This window comes from Aspergillus pseudotamarii (assembly GCF_009193445.1).
Source record: "Aspergillus pseudotamarii strain CBS 117625 unplaced genomic scaffold BDV38scaffold_21, whole genome shotgun sequence".
In the NCBI taxonomy this organism is placed as follows: Eukaryota; Fungi; Ascomycota; class Eurotiomycetes; order Eurotiales; family Aspergillaceae; genus Aspergillus; species Aspergillus pseudotamarii.
The window spans coordinates 189,809-211,302 of record NW_022475035.1 but is presented as its reverse complement, the minus strand read 5'-3'; the positions used below and the strand labels follow the sequence as shown (position 1 = coordinate 211,302).

At 48.4% G+C, this 21,494-nt stretch overlaps 7 protein-coding genes across 7 annotated transcripts; 1 reads left to right on the top strand and 6 right to left on the bottom strand.

Annotated features, from left to right (window-relative positions):
• Positions 1 to 843: 843 nt before the first annotated feature.
• BDV38DRAFT_282078 (uncharacterized protein) lies at positions 844 to 1,413 on the top strand (the record flags this gene model as incomplete). The annotated part of the gene is made up of 2 exons (XM_032059719.1): positions 844 to 1,105; positions 1,208 to 1,413. The coding sequence occupies 2 exons, from the start codon at positions 844 to 846 to the stop codon at positions 1,411 to 1,413; spliced, it is 468 nt and encodes a 155-aa protein (XP_031914469.1).
• A 161-nt stretch (positions 1,414 to 1,574) lies between these two features.
• Positions 1,575 to 5,482, bottom strand: hir1 (putative histone transcription regulator Hir1). Its single transcript, XM_032054329.1, has 5 exons — positions 5,218 to 5,482; positions 5,012 to 5,086; positions 4,709 to 4,930; positions 1,897 to 4,641; positions 1,575 to 1,833 (listed from the first exon to the last, which is right to left on the bottom strand). The coding sequence occupies exons 1-5, from the start codon at positions 5,252 to 5,254 to the stop codon at positions 1,736 to 1,738; spliced, it is 3,177 nt and encodes a 1,058-aa protein (XP_031914468.1). The 5' UTR covers positions 5,255 to 5,482; the 3' UTR covers positions 1,575 to 1,735.
• An 83-nt stretch (positions 5,483 to 5,565) lies between these two features.
• Positions 5,566 to 7,568, bottom strand: BDV38DRAFT_244538 (SPFH domain-containing protein). Its single transcript, XM_032054328.1, has 2 exons — positions 6,867 to 7,568; positions 5,566 to 6,789 (listed from the first exon to the last, which is right to left on the bottom strand). The coding sequence occupies exons 1-2, from the start codon at positions 7,361 to 7,363 to the stop codon at positions 5,976 to 5,978; spliced, it is 1,311 nt and encodes a 436-aa protein (XP_031914467.1). The 5' UTR covers positions 7,364 to 7,568; the 3' UTR covers positions 5,566 to 5,975.
• Positions 7,569 to 9,415: 1,847 nt separating this feature from the next.
• Positions 9,416 to 12,235, bottom strand: BDV38DRAFT_70968 (La domain family). Its single transcript, XM_032063814.1, has 3 exons — positions 9,769 to 12,235; positions 9,549 to 9,619; positions 9,416 to 9,496 (listed from the first exon to the last, which is right to left on the bottom strand). Exons 1-2 carry the CDS (start codon positions 11,977 to 11,979, stop codon positions 9,608 to 9,610), a joined length of 2,223 nt encoding a protein of 740 aa, XP_031914466.1. The 5' UTR covers positions 11,980 to 12,235; the 3' UTR covers positions 9,416 to 9,496; positions 9,549 to 9,607.
• Positions 12,236 to 14,422: 2,187 nt separating this feature from the next.
• BDV38DRAFT_244535 (uncharacterized protein) lies at positions 14,423 to 15,255 on the bottom strand. Its single transcript, XM_032054327.1, has one exon. It carries the CDS (start codon positions 14,862 to 14,864, stop codon positions 14,634 to 14,636), a length of 231 nt encoding a protein of 76 aa, XP_031914465.1. The 5' UTR covers positions 14,865 to 15,255; the 3' UTR covers positions 14,423 to 14,633.
• On the bottom strand, positions 15,182 to 18,119 carry BDV38DRAFT_244534 (nitrogen permease regulator 3 family protein). Its single transcript, XM_032054326.1, has 2 exons — positions 17,289 to 18,119; positions 15,182 to 17,231 (listed from the first exon to the last, which is right to left on the bottom strand). Exons 1-2 carry the CDS (start codon positions 18,022 to 18,024, stop codon positions 15,841 to 15,843), a joined length of 2,127 nt encoding a protein of 708 aa, XP_031914464.1. The 5' UTR covers positions 18,025 to 18,119; the 3' UTR covers positions 15,182 to 15,840.
• A 531-nt stretch (positions 18,120 to 18,650) lies between these two features.
• BDV38DRAFT_70802 (coiled-coil-helix-coiled-coil-helix domain-containing protein) lies at positions 18,651 to 19,387 on the bottom strand. The gene is made up of 4 exons (XM_032063811.1): positions 19,232 to 19,387; positions 19,095 to 19,129; positions 18,837 to 18,951; positions 18,651 to 18,777 (listed from the first exon to the last, which is right to left on the bottom strand). The coding sequence occupies exons 1-4, from the start codon at positions 19,279 to 19,281 to the stop codon at positions 18,696 to 18,698; spliced, it is 282 nt and encodes a 93-aa protein (XP_031914463.1). The 5' UTR covers positions 19,282 to 19,387; the 3' UTR covers positions 18,651 to 18,695.
• Positions 19,388 to 21,494: the final 2,107 nt, after the last annotated feature.

The following is a 21,494-nucleotide window of genomic DNA, read 5'->3' as shown; positions in this document are numbered from 1 at the left end:
AATTGTTACTTTATATTAACAAAGAAGAACGAAAGCAAAGAAAAGAAAAGACACTCACAACCAAGAACAAATACTGTATTGTACTTTGCCATTCACAACTCATAGCAACCCTTACTAAAAAATGTATATCCCAACCTACCCAGCAGTAACATCTCCGGATTCAATCCCACAATCCCACCACCTAAAAGCATACATAAATACTACCACCATAATACCTGCACATGCAGCTTTCAGCTTTCAGCTCGACCCACCCAACGAACCAATCAGGACATCAGCAATAGGGCTACAAAAACACCCTGCAGCAGACAAGCCAATCATATCATTTATACGCTCACTACATCATCATGGATCCATTCACATAGTACCTCTTACTGATGTGGGCTATTACAAAGGTAGTTTTCATATTTGTTGTTGATAGGGACAGGGATGTAACGATTTGTTATGTGTACAGTGTACTATGTATGTAGGTAGGTGGATATCCTGGGTTTTACTTCTTGGCCCTGGTTATGCAGTATGCATGTTAAATGCAGACATTGCGTTGCGTTGCGTAGGAGGGCGAGGAGGGGATTGGCTTTTCAGCTAGAGGTTTGTGGGTGGATGAGTATTGGATTGGATGATAGTTGAGGTGTATGGGGATTATGCTTGGTTCTTGTTATATTCGTTCTCTTGTTCTGGATTGTGGGTTGTTAATCATGAACGTGTCGCGTCTACTGTCGTTCCATGCTTTGGGATAATACTCATAAATGACCTACGTTAGTAAAGAGGGATATACCTAGATAGTAACAAAGAGGGCTACCGAAAAAAAAAATAAAAAATAAAAAAAAAAGTGAGCTCAGCTATGAGATGAGCTGTACCCAAGGTGGTGAAAATCAAGGTATAAAAAAGCATCCCGAAGCCCTGTCTATATCTATCCCTCAAGACAAGAACAAGGACAATAATCCTCTTCCTGTTTTCCCTTCTAAGATCCAAGTAATCATTCTTCGATCAACCAAGACCAAAGCAAAAATATGGAAAGTTATCATCCATCTAGATACCGTAACCGGATATCGCTGGATTCTCTCCGATGCTGAGCGTGTCCATATTGTGTCTTTGTTGAAGACTTGGAGTACGTTTCCCTCCTTGCCTTTTCTTCATTTCCCCCCAAACCCAGTTCTTGGACTCCGGCCTGAGCACATACAAGGTAGAGAAAATAACTAAGAAAACACAGCTGATGCCATCACCCTCCGCGGCAATATCATGGCCCAGGAGCGTCGTGTCTGCGTCTACTGCGGAAAGCACTCTGGTCTCGATGACCTAGTCCACAATGCTCTGGCACTGGGTTTCCACAGTGACGACTTCATGCTTGATGTCTTGCAGCATGGGAGCAGCATGATGGGACTTTTATCTAGATCCCTTCCGTCCCAAGGTGATTAACCTAGGTAGTGTTTAATACTACTGTTGTTGTTTTTTGGGGGGGTATATAGTTATGCAAGGTGACTGCGTTGTTCAAGAAAAAACTTCAATGTAGAGGCTCGCTCTATCCATATTTTAAGTAATTTAAAGTATGATAAAGCATTCACGGCCCCTGTATAATATACTATAGCACATGTTAAAGACGCAGGAATCGTCATTCCATTTTATTAGAGAAATCGAAAAGTCAAGCTTCTCCACGGAGAAGTAAGCCACCCAGTCCCATAGTATAACCCTCATGAAGAAACGCCGAAAACACCAGAGACAAGGCTTCATGTCTGGATGCTCATGTTTCCATGGCATCGCCCGCATCCGACTCACCAACTACAACTCCCAGTAGCTTGGCATATGGTACCGTTACCCGCTGAAGATCTCGGTGTTTACCTAGACAATATTCGCATCAGTATGAGGCCCATTAATACGTCCCCAGGGAGGTTAGAAGCTTACCCAGTGCCAAAATGACCTCCTTCAATAACACCTCTCGCGGCCAGCCACAGAGGGTCTCCGAACTTTCTCGCCAGTTTCGGTCTTCTTGCTCGTTCTCCTGCAGGCGCCGGGCAGTTCCGGCCTCATCTTCTTCAAACAACCCGCCAATTAAGCCCTTTAGCAATTCCTCCACCTTCATCTTGAGACCCTCTGCTCCAATCCGCTTCGCGTACATCGAGAGGTATAGCCGGAACTCCTCCTTGGCTCCGAGGGACAATGCTGCCGCAAGTCTGTTTTCCAGGTGGGCGATAGATACGCTCGATTCGAAACTCTCGTAGCCTTCGCGGGAGAGAAGAACCTTGATCAACCGTTGGAGGAAGTATGCGCGTCCGCGGAGTAGCGTCTCGCTGGTCGTGTTGCGTTCCAAGAAGGGAATAATTCCGGCGGACACAGCAGCCTTAGCGTCCTTATCTTTTTGCGCTTCAGCAGTCTGGAGATTGCCCACCGGCGCCTCGGTGGTATTCCAGTACTGACTGCCGACAGCCCACCAGGGCTCTGAGATCCGCTGCCATGTAAACATGGAAGGCGAATATGAGTAACCCTCCCCATTCGACATGGCGACCACGATTCGGCCTTCGGAATTGATCCGTGCATTAGTGATTGCCGGCGCAGCTGAGGGGTGTGCGCCCAGCGTGTGGATTGCCGCATCCAGCGCCGGTTGAAGGGAAATAGGCGGATGAGGAGAAGACAGGTGTTTGACATTCCAGACATAGCACATCCCAACGGCTGATATGCAAAGGATCCATGGCCCATTGCATTCCAAGATTACCGGCTGTGCCTCAAGCACGAGCGCACTGACAAGACGACGACCGGCTGGAGTCCAGATGTAGACTGACCCGTCTTCACAGGCCGCAGCCCACATGCTCTGGTTGCCAGTCACGAGAAGGACCGTCCGTGGAAGGAAATCTTGCCACAGGGGCTGCTCCCCTCGGAAGAGTGTGAGCCGCACGGGCTCCCGATCTGCTGCGCGGCCAGTCAGGCTAGCGGCCGACGGGTTGCGAGCTTCAAAGACAACGTCAACGCGGGATTTGCTGGACTCTCCCGACGCACTTGGTGGTTCAGTCGGTTTCCCATTAGGATCGATGGCTCGAAGTATCTGGTTTCGGACTTTTGGCACGGCTAGTCGTACCTGGCTCATGGCCATACAAGGATTCGTCACCGCAGGTCGAATAAACTCTGGTGTCGGTTGTTGACCGGCGGGGCCGGGTTGCGGTCGTGCAGGGAGAAGGCCCTCTGGAGTGTTTGTAAGAAGAGGGGTAGCACCATTCTGACTTGCCAATGCGACGCGCTTTTCTACATGTCCATCATCGTCTTCCTCCAGCTGCGCGAGCTTGCGCTTATTACCAAAGAGCAGCGTGGCGAGGCCCCCCTTGGGTAAGCCGTCGAAGGGCTTAGAGAGATCGACAATAGACTGAGGTGTATCCGCCTTCACTTGGTTGCTAACCGAGGCCATCAAACGAGCCTGGGGCAGGGAGGACTCAGCTGCACCTGCGCCAGATACCAAAAGCGGGGCAATGCGCTTCTTGCCGTCCTTAGTGTAAGTAGGGCGCTGCTTCAGTCTCTCAAGTTTTGCTTGATACGGATCCGGCTTCTCCGGTTCTGGGGCCGATGGCGTTGCGGTCCCGTTTGGCTGGCTCTTCGGCACATCTGGGGCAGGAGATGATGGCCGTGCAGGGGTTGGGGCATTAGAAGGTAGAGGCGCGGGCTTTCCGTTGGTTAGATTATCGGCCTGGTCATCGCCCATCAGGGCACCCATTCGCCCTTCGACATCCTTGATCTCGCCAGCCTTGCTCTTCTCCTCAAGTAGCAAACCATCCGGAGTCTCTGTGATACCGGCGCCTCTTCTGTTAGTACCGAATTTGGTAAGCGACTTCTCGTTCTCCTCCATAGCCGTTGCATATCCCAAATCACCGTCCTCGAACCGGACTGCAAGTATCGTGCCATCCAGTGCTGTTGCATAAAGACATTTTCCGTCGGGACTCCAAGCCAGATCAGACAGAGATTTGGCGGCAAGCTCCTGAGCAACCACAATCGGCCTAGGATTACTGGTGATCCAGATGCTAAGAGATTTGTCTCCTCCAGCACAAGCAATGACGGTCACTAAGTTTTGTGCACCATGTTGACTATCCATCGCTTGTTTGTCGACCGGTTGGCTGGCATACAGTCGCGGGGAAAACGCACACACTTCCACAGGAGCTTCGTGTCCGATCAGATTTATGTCCCCATCCCAGGATCCACGGTTGATTATCGCGACGGAACTGACGGGTCCGTTGACGGCATTTGCAGCGGCGATATGCATACCATCCGGCGACCATGAACATCTACGGAAATAAGCAGTTAGAGGGGAGTTGGCGAAGGGCGCGGAGATGGTCTGTTCAAGGACGAAATTGTTCATCTGGTCATGTGCGGTCGAGTTCGGAGCAGGGGAGGTGAAACGAAAGATTCGGACGGTGCGATCATCGCTTGCCGTAGCAAAATACTTGTTAGCTGGATCGAAAGTTATCCCTTTGACATGACTCTGGTGTATGGAAATCGTCTTCAGCTTTTCAAACGTATGCCCTGACCACACTACCACCTTAGAATCCAATCCAACAGACACCAGGATAGAAGAGTCGTAGGACCAGCCCAAGTCTTGAACGTCATTATCGTGGCCTATCAGTCTCCGGACCGTGCGCCAGTTTTCCACAGGAGGTGCCTCGTTCGACCCTATGTGCAACGTATCAGCCGCCGCTTCTAACCCCAACGAGCCTCGAGACTCGAAATTAGCACCCACCAAATGTTGTAGCATGCGACGGAGGATTCGCATCCAACGTGTAAATACAAACAATCTTATCGTCCGCCCCTGATGCGAGGTACTTCCCGTTTGGCGAAAACCGAACCGTATGAATCGTACCGGAGTGGTTGCTCATCGACGCCAGCTGCTTTGGTTTACTAGCAACCGCAGGGTCATCGGTATTGCAGATAGCTTCCGTCGACCATATCCGAACGTATCCATCTATTTGATTCGAAAGAAGTCAATACCAGTCCTATCGATCGGTCTGCGGCGGAGGGGTAACGTAGGGCATGGAGGACCAACCTCCAGCAGCTGTAACTAAACGACTTCCATCGGGCGACACATCGCAACTGTAAACTTCGAAATCCTTCCTCTCACCTGTAAAGCAACGGGAAAACCATGTTAGCTATTTTAACTCGACAATGTATAATTGTATACAATCGGTCTCGAAAGAGGGCACGGTGGTGAATAAAACGCTGGGAAAAAGATGTAGGCAGATTGGTGAATACCTCCGTGCGTCAGCCAAACAGGTTTTATGATATGCATCGCAACAAATGTGCTGCTTTCTTTTTATCCTGTACGAATCCCTTGTGCGCAGGATCATAGGAAAGTTGACGTGGATAAAGGATAGCTTATTTGGGGCATCGCAAAGCAACCGCGTCCACAATCATCGGATCCGAGGTGTCCTTTCTGAGCTAGAAGGGTGGGACCCGATAGACTTGGTATAAGAAGATTGTCTCTCCGGTTCAGGAGATAAAGTCCAGTAACGCGAACAATGGAGTGCGCGCCGATCTTCAGAAAAGTCGCGATCTCCCGAAGGAGTAAAGCGGCAGGTCGGGTGATCCGTGCTTTGCTTTCTCCGCCTGGGGATCCTCAGGCACTTCCTTTACTGGTGCCTGATCAATACCTTACTGAACTTTCAGTCACACACGAATCGATTTCTCAACCCACTCGTCTACTATACATGATACTTCGTTTGAACAGAGATCACACTCTCCTCAAATAACTCGACGATACGCTAAACAGGCAATGACCACAAGCTTTTCCCAAGGCGCTTGTTTCAAGCACATCCTAAAGAAATGTCGGGCAATGAAAAACAAATAACTGAAGAGGGGTGATAATAAAGGTACAGTGTGGTAGGGATAGGTATTTCGTACACATCCGAAAACAATCGTAAAAAAGGACTAGAGGTAGCAGTGGATAAGAAAGAGGTCAGAGAAGGGCGTTAGGCCTGTGGAGGGAAATAGCAAAAGTCCATCATTCCAAATTATCTCTTCTGCTGGCTAGCCTCATTGAAGCCATCGAGTACCTCCTCTGCGACATTTTCATGGGCGGTCTCCTCGATTTCCGCCTTTACCTCATGGTCTAGTTCAGATGCTTTGTCTGAGGTGTTGTGAGAAGCCTGGTCCTGAATGGGTTCCACTCCCAGGGTCTTCGCCGCAATGTTGTGCGCTTGGCCCTGGTTGACATTCTTGTAGATAGCCATGGCACTCGCAACCATTGAACTCATATCACCAACGTTTCCGGGAACAACAACCGAGGTGCCCTCCTTCGCCAGGTTGGAGAAAGCATCGACATACTTCTCCGCCACACTCAGGCTAAGAGCTCCATGGGCATTCTCCTTATCAGCCGCGATAGACTTGGCGACGGCGTCGATACCCCTCGCCGTAGCCTGTGCCTTCAGTAAGATCGCTTCCGCCTCACCAGCGGCACGGTTGATCTGTTCTTGCCGCATAGCCTCCGAAGCCAAGATAACGGACTGCTTCCGACCCTCAGCGATGTTGATCGCACTCTGCCGTTGACCCTCGGAGTCGAGAATCTCCGCCCGCTTTGACCGCTCAGCCGTAACCTGGCGATGCATGGCTGCGACAACGCCCTCCGGTGCATGGATATCTCTAATCTCATAACGAAGACAAACAACACCCCAGTCCTGTGCCGCCTCGTTGATGGCCTGCGTGATGTTGGTATTTAACGTCGCGCGCTCCTTCAGAACATGGTCGAGTGTGAGCTGGCCGATCTCCGAACGCATAGTCGTCTGAGCAAGTTGGGAAATGGCATATTCCGCATCCTCCACGCCGTAACTATCATGGTCAAAAGCCATATGTCAGCCTAGCTCCAACTCCACAATCCCACACTGAGAAGCGCAAAGAAAACTCACCTCGCCTTATACGCGTCGAACACTCTCGTATACAGCACACCATCCAGCTCTAGTGTGACGTTATCCGCCGTAATAGCATTTTGACTCGGGATCTCGATGGCCGATTCCTTCAAGCTCTTGACATAGGCAATCCGATCAATGAATGGAATCAGAAGCGCAAGACCGGGCTCCAAGATCCGGTGGAACTTTCCCATCCGCTCCACGATCCATGCTGTCTGTTGAGGGACGAATCGAATAACCGTGTTCATAGGGAGCGCAGAACGATTGGAGAAGTAGGTAGGGGGTCCCCCAGCTTGCGACCCAGCCCCAAAGTTCAGCAGCGATTCGGGGGCGAGGCTCCGGGGTGTGGAAGAAACATTTCGTCGTCGAACGCTATTCAAGTTATTCGTAGCTGCGAGTGCGGAGACAGGAAGACGAGGGCTCTGGAGTAGACGGGGCGTGATGGCGTTGGGGGAGGGCCGGAGCAGCCTCGACGACTGCCTAGATGCCACATCCATTGCGATAGGCAGAAATACTTGGATTGGTCCCTACAGGGCAATGATTGGGTGTCAAGACGGTTGGAGGCTGGAGACCAGTCCAGGGCCTTCGGATGAAGCTGAAGCTACGGGTCAACTTGCGGGAATTCATGCCTGAGGCATATAATATGCTGAGTCATCGTATACAATCAAACCGTGATGATTGGACCTTGTATCAGTATATATGTGCCGTTGTAGTAATTGCAAGGAAGTTCTTTATACGTCTTATAAATTATCATATTAAATTTATTAATACAGATATTCACTTCAAGGGAGTGTCTCTCCTGGATAGTTGTAAATGAAACTACGAACAGTCCGGTATAACCAACAACGGTTGCTATCGCTAGCAGCGTCAAATATATTTCTACTCTACTAGTACTCAGCCACTTAAGCAAACTCGCATGAACTTACATCTTACTATCAGTGGCGAAAAGGGATCTACAGGGTCCTACAGGTAGTCGCAAGGATATTAGAAGTGTATACTATGTGCGTTGTTATATAGAGCTCCAGGTGATTGGGTAAATAACGACGCCCTCCAACCTGATAGCCTCGGCTACCATACGACTGGTCGAAGAGCTACAAAGCCTCAACTGGTCATTTACTGCGGGGTACTCCGTACAGCAAAGTGACTTGCTTCACCGAGGAATACTCTGGAGGTAGTACAACATAGCTGCAGCGTAATGACATAGGAAAAAGCACTGGTGTAGATGTAGAAAAACAGACATTGATATACAAACTGGAATGTTATAGGACCTCGACATCATAAGGCAAGTCTTGCAGTAACAAATCCCGAATTAAAGCCCAAATTAAACTGTTTTCCCTTACCCAAACTACACCAAACCGACAAATGCAAGGGAATATCAAGAATAAAGAGAATACTATGCAATGGATATCACATTACCATCCGAGATACTGAGACCCCTTTTCCGTTTGATGTAAAACCCACCGCGCCCAACAATATCAACAGGTAAAAATTAGAAACTCATGAGAAGAGATGCCGTGAACAGTGTGAAAATAATGGCTGCGTGGATCGAGTACTCCGTTGCAATGTGTTTGTCTCCTTTGTAACTCCGTAGGGTCCCATGATGAAGCAAAGATAATCTTGTTTTTTTGTCTTTTGCTGGTTTTTTTCTTCCATTCATACTAGAATAATCGAGAAACATTATCGCATATTAGAAAGAATCCGGATGAACAATCTATGGTCGTGGGAAAGAAGTTCAGCCCGGCGCACCACAGAAGCAAGCATCAAATGAAAACTGCAGAAGATACTGCCCAGTAAAACATGCCCGGACTCCAGAATTTTAGAAACCTCCCATGACTAAAGCAAAATGGGGAACTAGGAGGGAAGAAAAAAAAAAGAAAGGGACAGGAAACAGAAGCCGAGACGGAATGTGCATATATCAACCCACTTCGCTGGAAGATCGTTATCGGCGATTCGACAAGCGTAAATGCAAAAGCTGACAGATAGTAATGCAAGTCATGATGAACCACGAGAAAACATAGATGGTCAATAAAGAAAAAAAGAAAACGAACAAAATCACTTTTCCAGCTCGGCTCTTAGGCTAACACCCAGAATACAGTCGATCTTTCTGCGATTTCCGGGAACGAGATATCAACTCTGCCAGGCTGAACGTAAGGTCTGTAGGACTCCGCGCACTCCCCGACACTTGGATATCTCTTTGCCACCTAGATCAACAAGGTCGCGGATGACCCCATCAGGTAAGACCCCATTGCTCGACAGAAAAAGAACCGTAAAAAAATGAATCAATCTGTTGAAACCGTTGCTGACGTCTCGTGCAATATCATCAAACGCTAGACTCTTAAATTCATTGTACATTTGTGCTTTGAAATTTTGGACCAAGAAATGCGACCAGAATTGGTACGGAACATCCATATCACGGTCACCGTGGCGAGTTACCGTTAAACTTCGTTCGTCAAGAACTCGTCCTCGGAAACAAAAAAAAAAAGAAAAAAATTATTGGATTCGTCGGAAAAATCGGAGGATGTAAACTCAAGCTGAGAGTGTTGTTCCCCTTTCCCAGTAAGTCGGCAGTTAGACTTCAGTACTATTCTGGGAGACCTTCAACATTTGTTGAAATAGAACTCATATCCTGACTGGAAGTGGATTAGCAACAGCAGAAAACCAGCGTTTAACTCCAATACAAACCTTGAGAATTCGACCTCCGAGATGCTGAAAAAAAATGGAAAGCTTGTAAAGGAGATAAGCTAGTTCGCCGGCTGTTCGGAAGGTGTTAACTAATGCATGACAAACTAAAAAGAGGGTGGGGAGTATGTGATTGTAGTGAACTAGAATGGCATAATATACCGACTACAATGGGCAGATTTTCGACTAGGCTGTGGGGACAGACATCGTAGGGAATCCTTACAGTTGCAGCTTCATTTTGGGCTTCCACGGCCTTGGAAGGCGAAAACTCTGGTGCAGCGGAAGACAATGCCGTCTTAGAGGCTGGAGCCTCACCAGTTCCATTGACAATTGGTGCCGATCCGTTAACTGCGCTATCGACATGATTCTGCGCCGCTGTAGTCTCATCCGACTTGCTAGGTCCGTCGTGCTGAGCGGTGGGTTCGCGCTGGTCAATAGGAAGGATCCACTGATCCCATTTCTCTCTCGGGCGCAACCTATCAATGCCATCTTCATTCTGCACATAATCAACATTTCTCAGTTGGCGGGAGACGTGACGAAGAAGCTCGAAGTCCTCGGTTAGAGTCTTGATGCGCTTGAAACCAGCAATGAAGGCCAATGGAACGTAGCCCTGAGAGTCCATATGTCTCCGAAGGAACAAATCCTTGCACAAGTTATCCACGGAAAAGTAGTACTCAAGCTGCATCGAGATCATGCTCATAAGGGAGAAGGGCTCCATGTATTGCTGGTAAGGGACAGCAGTCATGGGGCCAGGGTGTACTGGCTGGTAGCCATACATGGTGTTGATGTCTGTAGGGAAAGGATAGACACCATACATGGAACCGGAATTTGGCAAGGAAGGTGACCTCAAAGACATCCTGTGGCCTCCAGAGCTATGCTGTTGCGACCGGCGCTCACCGAAGCCAAAGGACTTGGGGTGCATGAAACCATTTTGAGACATATGGTTGTTAGGATAGTGAGAATTATGAGAGCCGCTGAAACCGCCACGGCCACGGTGAGAGCCACGACCTCTGTCGGCACGCGACTCGCGGGGAATGTCCTTATCTTTGCGATCATGGAAGCCACCAAATTCTGCCGACTTGGGGCCGTTTTCGAAGCGACGTTCGTGGGAGGAGCCTGAGCGAGGGTTAGCCTGTGAATCCACAGGCAAGTGGGGGTTCTTGGAGTTGTGATCGCCGCCCTTGTGCGTAGCGTCGTGATTCCTGGAGAATCCCTTGCCTTCACGATGATGACGGAAGTTATCACCTCCGTGGCCATGCTTACCGGCTGGCGGGATGTTGGCATTGTCACTGCCCTTGGGTCCACGGTTGCGGTCCGTTGCTTGATTCTTGCGGGAGTCTCCCATTCCAGCATCGGCGCTGTTGGCTCGCCTGGACGGGGCTGGAAGGGAGTTTGCACGAGCCGAGTTGGGCTCGTTTCTTCCCCTCTCACCGGGCGCAGCCTGCTTGGTGGCAGAGCCTTGAGCTACCTGACCAGCAGTAGCCTTATCCGCAGCTGCGGCAGAACCATGAGTTCCGTTGCGGGCGCCGTCCCTTCCAGCACGGGGAGCTCTTCCACCGCGGCGGGCAGCAGAAGGAAGAGGAGTAGTAAAAACCGCAGTAGGCACGTAAGGGACCGGGGTCCACTTCTCCTTGCCAGAGGGGCGGATAACAGGGCTCTTGTCAGACTTCTTTTTCTCCTCACCCTGGGCACTTTGAGGGGTGGGCCACAAAGCGGCATCTCCCACAGGAGGGAGAGATGCAGCGTCATCGCGTCCTTTGGATCTTCTGTCCTTGGCACCTTCCACATCTCCTCCCTTCTTCTTTGAGCCAGCCTTTGGCTGGTCCTGTTGAGCATCCCCGGAGACCGAAGAAGCCGCAGAACCAGTCTTAGAAGTGCCAGTCTTGCCAGCAGGGCCAGCGGGCTTCGAGGTAATGGCCTTAGCCTTGGCTTCCTGAGCCTCTTTCCTCTGTTGCCAGATATTCACTGCAGGAAGAGGAGCAGCCTTGAGCTCTTTGGGTGGTTCGCTCTTCTCCTTCTCGGCGGACTTTTCTTTGGCATTCTCAGTTCCATTGCTTTGCTTGTCATTTGCCGAGGCCTGGGACTGCTTATCCCATGTGGATTCGGACGTGCCGTTCGGTGTATTTGAGCCCTCGTCATCTTTCGGTAACGTCGAGGTTGAAGAAGTGCCCACACTGGGGGAGGATGTTCCTGAGACATTGGCCTTGGAGCTTTCGACAGCTGTGGATTCCAATTCCTTCTCGGAGTTGGCAGGAGCCTTCTCCGCTTCCTGAGACTCCTCCGTCTTCACAGGCTCAGTGTTTCCAGCTTCAGAAGTAGTGCTCGCAGCCTGCTCCTCTGGTTTCGAGGCCTGGTTCGGCTCTGCTGTCTTCGCTGACGGTTGTGCGGGGGCAACGCCCTTAGCAGCTTGGGCATAAGAAAACGTAGCAGCCATTGTTTTTTTTTTTGGAATTGAAAAGGTCTAAAATATCCGTTGAAGAAATTAAATGAGGGGACTCAAAGTTCTGCCAGAGAACGGGGGCCTTGTATGGCAACTCCGATCAAAAAAACCTGGTCAGGCGGACTAAGGCGAAACAGATCTGACACCGATAGTTATTAGAAGAATCAACTTCCGCCTTCTTACTACCCCACCAAACTGCAACTTCCCGTCACTGGAGATCACTCCTACTGGGTATGCAATTCGTGGAACTGTCCGTTTGATCGGTTTGGAAAGAACGACGATGTTCTTATCGCAGAGAGTAAAGCGTAGAGATGAATGCGTTTCACTTGGGTATACAAAGCCACCTACAAGACGAATCGCATCGGTATGGCTGTGATGAACTTTTTCTTTTCAGGCCGGTTCGGTTCGTTTTCAAGGTCGACTTGAATGACGTCCGAGACGAGTAAACCGTCGAACGAAGGGTATAAACCTCGACAGGAGAACGGTGTCTATAGTTGCAGAATTTGAATGATAAGCACGATGTCTTCGTGCGTAGGTTCGTCAAATGCTGCAAACCAACATAAAACTCACTCAGTTTGTGCGGCTCGAAATTCGGTCCGTCGGCAAATTCAAAAGCTTTGCAGATGCGAATTACACCAGCTGAACAGTTGGAACGTAGTGATATGGAGACGATTCACGTCGGAAGGTGAAAGGACCTCGTTGGCGTTGCCCTTTGTGAAGGGTAGAAATGCGCGATTTTGCACGTGGGCGACGACGCGAACGGAATAATTTTGGGGAGCTCGACTTCGAGAGTGAGATAATCCCTGCGAGGGAAGAGTTGTAAGAACAAAGCAAGAGAAGAAAGGTTGAGAACTGCAAACGAGAACCTTCGAGGTAGAACTCGTGCGGAGGAAGGTTAAAAAAATTCAAGGGAGTAACTGGTCAATGTACCCTAGCTAGTAAAACCTCCCGCGAAATGCAGGACGTGGGAATAAGAAGATCGGATAACGGAAGATGAGCACTAGAAGTGTGAGCACAACCTCACTACAGACAGTACTACACCACCACCAACGGTATGACGGTCGATGACGAAGATGGAGGGAGAATGAAGGGTAGACAACACCCAGAAGTGTGTTTAAGAGGGGAGAAGAGGGGAGGGGAGGAGGAGGGGGGGAGGAACGAAAATGGGCAAAAGAGAGAAGTAAAGGGAAAAGAAAGAAAGAGGAGAGGAAATAGAACAATGTGTGAGAAAGTAGGAAATTAACAAAAAAAAAAAATAACAATAATAATTTAAGAGGGCCGTGGAAGAAAAGCCGAAGGAAAATACAAGTTTGAAAGTAATATTGTGGACAAAAAAAAAAAAAAAGGTTTCCCAAAGTATTTTCCCGCGTCTAAAGATGGGGTTCGTCACTTGTTAGTGGTTACTACTCTGGACAGTCGCAAAGAGAGGGACAATTAAAAAAAAAAAAAAAAGGGAAAAAAAAGGAAACTTGTAATTGTAATCGGTGTCTCCCGTACGTCCGTTTGTTCCTCTTACCTCAGGCACTGTCTTTTAGTGGACTTCAGGGCTTCTGTGGGGGGGGCATGAACCACCGTTGTCGCTGCCTAGAAATGTGAAAAAAAAAGGAGAACAAAAAGACAGATAAAAAAGGACTTTATTCATGAATCTCTGGTCCAATATTCTCTGGACCTCGCCTTTCCCTTTTATATACCTCGACTTACAGGAAAGTATATAATGCGCAGTACTATACCTAGTTCAAGGTAAAGTATGTAGGTATCAACGATTACACTGTATTTCCATGAGCAACAATGTTATCGGCTGGACTTTTACCGTTTGTAGTAAGAACAACGAACGTACTGCGCCAGGTCCTTTTTTTTTGCTCGACAGATACCCTGGACGAAAAAGAAATTCATTCTTCCCTGTTCAACGATTGTGAACCAAGCACTAGGCGAGCACATTGCCGAGATGTCTATAGATCCGCGCTTCCCCCTCCATAGTTGAGTTGCGAGACGGTCACAATCTCGGTACGTGCATCTTCTTCCACCAAATAAGCCTAACGTCAAGTATAGAGATCATAATATGTCCCTTACTGCGCCGATTCTAGCTGCCAGACCAGTCATCTTTGAATATGCAAGATAAGCGTTACAGCCTGACAGGACCGCAGGTGATCAACCAAAAGCAAAGAATGCAGAACCAACCGTAGCCGACGAATAATTAACGACACGGTCTACTCAAAGTACAATTGAAGCGATTTGCGTGACACAGGCGTATCGCGCAATATAATGGAGGGGCTCATGGAGGGGTAGCCTGTGATCAATGCGTGGGTTATTATACCCAGAGAAGAACCCCTCTATTGCCCAGGGTGCTCGCTAGCCATGTAACTATACACTTTGGGGGAAAAAAAGCCCTGTATCATTGGAGAGGCGTTGGTCGTACAGCAGAACAATTAAATTCTAACAACGACTTTCAGTGATGTCATGTGCCTAGATTCTAGAGATCGTTAATATATGGGACGCTACATCTTGTTCTAGGGTATTTCTCGAATTCAATGATCCCGATATCTACAATACATATACCGGATGTGCGGAGTATATAGAATGCTGATCATTCAAAAAGAAACTCTGACATTTTTACTTCTTGTTCCTGTTTCCCCTTTCCTTTTTTTTTATTAAACTTTATTTCCATTCTTTGTTCTTAATGCTAGGTATGCGACAGGAGGATCAGGAGTCATACCAGTACATGGATACGTACTCCGACCTGAGGCATGCAAATAAAGGCACAGTCGGTTCTTGAATGTAATGAGTTTACATACCAGTGGGGCACCTGTCAAAGCCAGTCTAACAATATTACAAGCCCGGACAACCACAGGCACAGCAAACCATAGCAACCAACAATTCATACAAATGGATGAATCTAGTTGAATTTCTCTCGAATGCACTGGGCTAAATTCACCCCTCCGCGCTCCTCCATGGCTTGTCAATTACGTACTACAAATTAGCAAATACGGGGACATTGTAATATAGTACTCACGTGCGGTGACTCCATGACAATGACCGGTTTCTGTAAAACCACCCATGTTTCAATCGGGCCGGGTAACTGAATCGCTGTTCCCCTCGAAACATGGTTTCAACATTAAAATTTCTTCATCCCATTACCATAGGTGGTGTATGTATCCGTCACAAATCTTATGCTCGATTCCTAACTTAATCAAAATATTTGGTCTGGTCTGTGTTAGCGTTGATACTTGCAGAAAGTGATAGGCTATGTGCTTCTTAATATACCAGTAATTCAGAAACCAATCTAAATGATACAGCAGCTCCGTACTGGATTAATTATATACAGATCGGTATATTCGGAAGGCCCAGGAAGCCCACACGTGATACATGAACGCATTTGTCTGCGCTTCCGGCGTATGCCGTGGGGATGAAGGTTTCTGTTCCTCACATCCCACTGCATAACCCATGCACCAATGGCAGCAGCCGTAGATGCCCGAGGCGGAAGAACGAGGTTCCTTGCTCTCGCTACTTTACCCATGCGGTTAGCCAGTTCAAAGGAGGGAAAAATGGGATTTCTGAACGGTCGCTTAGCGCAAGGTTATTAGGGCTGAGGCTCGAGGGTCGAAGGGGATATGGTTCGGAATTCTTCGGATCCGTTGTTTTCAATGGGCTTGCGGCCGAAAGGTCCGGGATATCACATGATCGATCATTGGAGATTGGATTAGTCAAATCTTCATGTCTGGATTCTATTTCCGGAATGCCGATAGGTCAGATGGTTGGAGAGGGATATCAATTAGTAGGCATTGCGATTATTATGGATATACATGGTTCTGTATGTATCGTATCGTGCAGTCATTACATAAGTCACGTCGTCAATCACTACCAATGTCTCACACCGATCAACACCTGCTCATTGGGGTCCAATTCGATGGATGTCAGCGAGCCAGTGACCAGTCCCAGACGCGTGAGGACCTGCCACACCAGTTTGCGCTTTAGGTTCTCACGCACCGGAACCTTCTCGAGAGCATCCATTCCATTGAAGTACTTAATGTAGACCGGCCACAAGTCCTTCATTGCGGTTCGAAGCCCTGCATGTTCCGGGTCGTTCTCGTCGATGTTAGCTCGTCCTTTCAGAGAGAACCTGGGGTGTTTAGGGAATCGCGAAACGATCTCATCGAGCCACCGAGACTCTAGTGGTGGGGCACGGTGGGGGAACAGAATCAACGATGCCGTTTTCAGGGAGGTGTCCTGGTTTAGGAGTGAATGCGAGAGGTGTAGTCTGCTGTCAGGTTTATACCGGCCAGGCATCGGCGTTTCCTCCCCGCTGTCCTGGCTTGCGAGAGAGGACGATGAAGACGAGCTAGCATCGTCGTCATCGTCATTCTCTGACGTGTCGCCACCGTGCTTGCTCTTGCCTGAGAGTATGGACGACCCTTGTTTGCTCAGGTATTTGTCCACCTCCTCACGTCGAAGAGCCCTCTCCACTGCCATTTTAATCTCTGGAGACACCTTGACTCGCGCAAACGTTCGGAGTTGAGTCACCCATCCTCCCCGTAATAACCATGCTAGGATCGCAAAATAGGCCTCTTTATGGTCTTTACTCGGAATAAAGCTTCCGTAGGGTCTAGGCGTGCCACTCAAGGCCGACAACATCTTCGGTAGACTGGGAAGGGTTGGAAACGCTAATTGGTATGCGGCGGTAGCTACTTCTAGTTTGCTGAGGTCACAGTTCGGGGAGACAAAATACACATCCCTCTGGTGGAGTGGTGGGATGGCGCGCGCTCGCCTCCAGTACACCAGATGGCTCGCCAACATCTGTATGGTGGAAAGCGGTATTCCTGACAACGCAGATATCTGGGCAAATGATTTCGTCGGCCTGGAACATCGGATATAGTGAGCAAGGGCGGGAGCTAGAGCACCCCCTGACGCTTCTACATCCTTGAGGATTGTCGCTTCGTCACTAAGCAATAGTAACGCAAAGTGTTTGGCTAGCACTTGATGCGGAGCAGTGTTATCATCAGCGGTGGGGTCGTCAGCGGGGGTAACGCTATCTGCTGTTGTAAGCCAGAGACCTGGGTACGCTTTGTCGCTTGGCCCAGGGAGATAAGGCGTTGAGGTAAGAGGTGGAATCTGAAGCGAAATAGATACGTCCGGGCTCAGCGAAACGGAGGCGATCTTGGATGCTGAAATATTACTGTAAACTGTGTAAATTGCCCTTGCCAGGGAGGAATGGTGTATGAGTTCCGAGTAGAGCGTATTGACAGACGTCCCTGTAATCATTAGCGCCAGAGTTCTAACTGAAGCTAAACAAAAACCCAGTCACCTACTTGTCTCTTTCGCTTTTTCCTTGATATGCGAGATATGCTGAGCCTCCCGCCAGACGTAGTCCGTTCGCGCCTGCTCCCACTTCAGTGCTTTAGCAAACTTCTTGATGATATTATCGTAGATCTCTCGGATGCGCATGGAGTACTCCAACAACGGAGGGTCCAAGACAAACACCACATTGAACATGGTCATCGAATCCTTATCGTCACCATCCAACATTTCACTTAGTGTCCTTGAACTCCTAATGCTTCCCATCGATGCCCGTTGAGATTCTGATGCCGTCATCGTATGCGGGCTCAATGTCTCTGTTGAAGCAGCGATAGCCTCATCGGCATCCTCGCGCGCATCATCCGGCGTTTCATTATGACCCAGTTCGCCTCCTTCCCACTCCGGTTTGGTCTTCTTCTTCTTCCTTCGCTGTTTCCTCCAAGTCCCATCCTCTCGAACAAAGACCGGCCACCCAACAAATGCCAGATCATTAATTCCGACCTCAAACCGCCGCTTATGCCACGACCGAGACGGACTCAGCAACTTCTCCCAAACATCAGCCTGCAATCCAAGCAGCGACTCCCACGGTGGCCGGAGCCCCCCTCCTGAGGCCCCCGCCCCATCCTCTTGTCTATCCGACCCAGCCCCGGGGTCATCCTCGACGTCCGAATTGCCCCCACGCTTCCGCAACCCGCGACCCGAGCCTATGGACCCAGCGCGCTGCGAGTCTCCTCCAGGCGAAGCAGCCATGGAACCGTGGTCATCGAGGCCAAAATTGCTCCACCGGCGCGAAGCCGACAAGGCGCTCCCGGCGAGATGTGTGGTGCTCGCATTCTGACTCTGAGCATGCGACTCCTCCTCGTCTTCATCGGACGTCGTTCCAGACTCTTCGCTGGAACTGGAATCGTTGCTTTTAGCGGATTTGGCGCGTGAGGGGCGGCGGCCTTTGGGTGCTGCGCGGAGTCCGTTCTCACTGAGGGGGTTGGGGGGATAATGGAACACGAAGCGAGGGCCGGCGCGGGAACGCACGATTAAGATAATCGCGACCAGACATGGGTCTGGCGGCCGTGCGATTGACGACATTCGTGGAGGGTACGAGTTTAGGTGTGAGGGTTTGGGGATGCGGCGTTAGTTTTGTACTTTAAAGCTAATGGTGATGGATGCGCTCATTGGGTTGCCCGTCCGCTGGACCCCAATTTGGCTTTCCCCGCATGGGTTCGCGTCAACTGGTTGATCTACATTGCGGAACTTATCACCTCCAATACATGTCTGTTTTGAAACCTTATGACTTTTATTTTATTCGAGTGGACGTATTGTACAAAAGAAATTAGATATATATACAACCCGGCAACGCCCAAAAGAAGAAGAAATATCTAAACATCATACATGGTATCATACAACTGCACCAAGCTTGGACAACATCACGACTTCTCATTGGCATTCTTGTTTTCCTTGTCGAAAATAAGTCCCAAATTCTTGAAGTCGTCTGGTGCCATCAAGTTCCTAAACCAGACGTCTGTTAGCAACCATCCATAAACAGGCCCAGACGAGATTGCACGTACTTATCCATCCGACAAGCTAGATATCCCTTAGCCAATTTTCGGCACTCCTCATCGTTGACGCCGCGCTGGGACTTGATACACTTGAGGTAACCAGCGATGAGGTGTTTGCATTCGCCTTTGTTCAATTGGATATTAGCACGGTCATGCTTTCTCGGGTTCGATATGATCGACGGCAACTTCACCGAGACTCCGGCGGCTCGGAAGATCGGAATCGAGGTAGATGGACGTGTGATCGATGGACGAATTAGGGAACTATACCTTCATGGTCAAGCGGGAAACTACCGCGCTCGGGACTGCATAGCAAGTTAGCCTTCATCTTTTGAATCCATAGCTTCATGGATGATATTGCATGGCTTAAATACGCTAGGAAGAATGAGGGAGCGTAGGTAACTCACGGGGTGGGCTTGGTGGGAGTAACACCGGTGCCTGGACTTCCGAAACCCATCGTGGATTTTCTTGTATTCGAACGGGGAAACCACGAGGAAAGAAGCGAAGTAATTGAGAAACGATCGAACTGACAAATTGAAGGTGTGGAAATAATACGGCCACGGGAATTGATGGTCTGGATTGAGAAAACGGCGCCGTCGGTCTCCGACCACGATCGAAACAAACGGTGCAAACTTCACCGTAAATCTCATGGATGGAATGGATACGATTTCAGACACGCAGTAAGTTGTAATTCTGAATACACACCCTGCAAGACTGTCGTAATGAACCTGTTTGTATTTTATTTGGTACGTAGGTTGGGCTAGATGAGAGTACCTTGCATGTTAGGTATGCTACAAACCTGTTACTTTTGTACCGAAATCTACGACAGTTGAACCCATATCTGCCGCACATGGTATGGCCGTCCCCTGTCTTCTGTAGAATGCATGTACGCTAGCCAGGGTGACCTTGCAAAAGACATATTCCGGGGAATGCGGGAATTTTGCTCCAATCCAGGTACTGTGAATAGTTTATTCAGGTTAAGGATCTTCCTTACTAGGTGACCTCAACAAATATACTCCGTACGGAGTATATTGAGTTATATCTGCTACACTAATTCCTGCTTTGTGACGCTCAGAGACTCTACGGATATTGAACTCTACCATGACTACAATATCCGATACTGCACAAATGGCATGCTACAAAGAAAGATAAGGTTCACAATGTAAGAACTGTATTGGGGTATCATAATAGCTAAGCCAAATCCATTTTCATAACCTGCGTTTAGCTGTTAGCCAAGCACAAAACACATTTGCATGTGGTTAAAGCAGATAGTGTGGTGATATCAGTTCTCCAAGGTGAAAATTGTTTTTCTTCAATGATGTTCAGTAAGAACACAGCGAAATATTTGTTGTTCATCATTGAAAAGCCGGGGCAAGAAGATCGAAATGTACTCACACTTTGGATTTAGTTTGGTTACTCGGCTACAGTAGCAAAAGTTCCTACATCACGAAACGAGTCAGCACATATCAAGAAAGTGTTATGTGTGATTCAGCAGTGTGATGTGTCAACAATAGTCAGGCTAATAAATGTTAGCGTAATGATACTTGTACACAGTAGCATATCCGAACTCACCTCATTAAATCAGAATTTTTGTACAATGTTCATACCATGCAGAGCATGGATCACACAGTGTGAATAATAAGATTCATCATATAAAGTTGACTGGTTTGGGGTGTGCACAACAGAACCAACAGCAAAGTGGGACAATACCTGAAGACTTGTTAGTATACTGCAAGTCCCATGAATGGTAACCAAAGAAGGATAAGCCGAAATCTCAGGTGACGAGTTCTCAACAAGTAGTACACCGTCCTACACCCGCAAAGTTTGTACGCTTCGCTTTTGATGGATGCAGATAGATGTATACGTTATGTCCGCCCGTTCGTTCATGGTTTCTTCATTGGAATCGAACAAGAAAATGGAAGAGATTTATTTACCTATTGACAATTCTGTTAGTCAATGATCATGCAAGTTAAAACTTGGTTGATAGCAGCAAAAGATGTAAAGGATGTCAGACAAGGCTGAAACTTTAGTTAAACACGAATTCCACATGGTGATTAAGTTTGAGGAATGCCATAGCGTGTCATAGCGTCATCATTCGAGAGGAAAAAAGAATAAATGAAAGAGGGAGAAAAGTCTGTCGCATACCTTTAAAATGACTATGGAGAACATTCGAAGACAAAATGAAGTCAGGTCATACACAAACTTCAATATCCTAACACAGAGCGTTAGCAGGTATTCATACACACAACACCATGGACGCAAGTCATGGTTGCTGCAATGATCAGAGTAATTCTAGAGACTTGGAATAGGTCCTTCATGCTTTTTTCGGCCTTGGATACTCCTGTTAAGGAATTCATCCTGCGAAAAGTGCTGCATAAAGTGGGAGTAAGAAAGAAATATGTCAACTCACTTCTTGATATATAGATGGATTGTACACTACACAAGACAATCTCAAGCACCCAAGACCATGACTTGTGACTTGAGACGTCAGGGTAATGTTCAATCCATCTTGTTGTTGTCGCTGAGATGTAAAGCTGGGAAAGTTCAAAGAAAAAAATGTTGTGGGTGGGACGAAGTTTTATAGGTGGAGAGCTTGGACCAACGGTAAGCGGGTTTGACCGAGAGCGTTGTTTGCTGAAAAGACAAACACAGCAATTTCCTACCCTAACA

What these genes read in the sequence shown, in the direction of transcription:
- BDV38DRAFT_244534 (XM_032054326.1), bottom strand. Translation starts at nt 18,024, where the DNA reads ATGGCTGCTTCGCCTGGAGGAGACTCGCAGCGCGCTGGGTCCATAGGC. An exon ending in GGAAAAAGCGAAAGAGACAA is followed by an intron (nt 17,232 to 17,288) that starts GTAGGTGACTGG and finishes TAATGATTACAG; the next exon opens with GGACGTCTGTCAATACGCTC.
- BDV38DRAFT_70802 (XM_032063811.1), bottom strand. Translation starts at nt 19,281, where the DNA reads ATGGGTTTCGGAAGTCCAGGCACCGGTGTTACTCCCACCAAGCCCACC. An exon ending in TTTCCCGCTTGACCATGAAG is followed by an intron (nt 18,952 to 19,094) that starts GTATAGTTCCCT and finishes AATTGAACAAAG; the next exon opens with GCGAATGCAAACACCTCATC. An exon ending in CTAGCTTGTCGGATGGATAA is followed by an intron (nt 18,778 to 18,836) that starts GTACGTGCAATC and finishes CGTCTGGTTTAG; the next exon opens with GAACTTGATGGCACCAGACG.
- BDV38DRAFT_244535 (XM_032054327.1), bottom strand. Translation starts at nt 14,864, where the DNA reads ATGAATTGTTGGTTGCTATGGTTTGCTGTGCCTGTGGTTGTCCGGGCT.
- BDV38DRAFT_70968 (XM_032063814.1), bottom strand. Translation starts at nt 11,979, where the DNA reads ATGGCTGCTACGTTTTCTTATGCCCAAGCTGCTAAGGGCGTTGCCCCC.
- BDV38DRAFT_244538 (XM_032054328.1), bottom strand. Translation starts at nt 7,363, where the DNA reads ATGGATGTGGCATCTAGGCAGTCGTCGAGGCTGCTCCGGCCCTCCCCC. An exon ending in TTCGACGCGTATAAGGCGAG is followed by an intron (nt 6,790 to 6,866) that starts GTGAGTTTTCTT and finishes TGACCATGATAG; the next exon opens with TTACGGCGTGGAGGATGCGG.
- hir1 (XM_032054329.1), bottom strand. Translation starts at nt 5,254, where the DNA reads ATGCATATCATAAAACCTGTTTGGCTGACGCACGGAG. An exon ending in TGTTTGGCTGACGCACGGAG is followed by an intron (nt 5,087 to 5,217) that starts GTATTCACCAAT and finishes GTTGCTTTACAG; the next exon opens with GTGAGAGGAAGGATTTCGAA. An exon ending in GGAGGTCATTTTGGCACTGG is followed by an intron (nt 1,834 to 1,896) that starts GTAAGCTTCTAA and finishes AATATTGTCTAG; the next exon opens with GTAAACACCGAGATCTTCAG.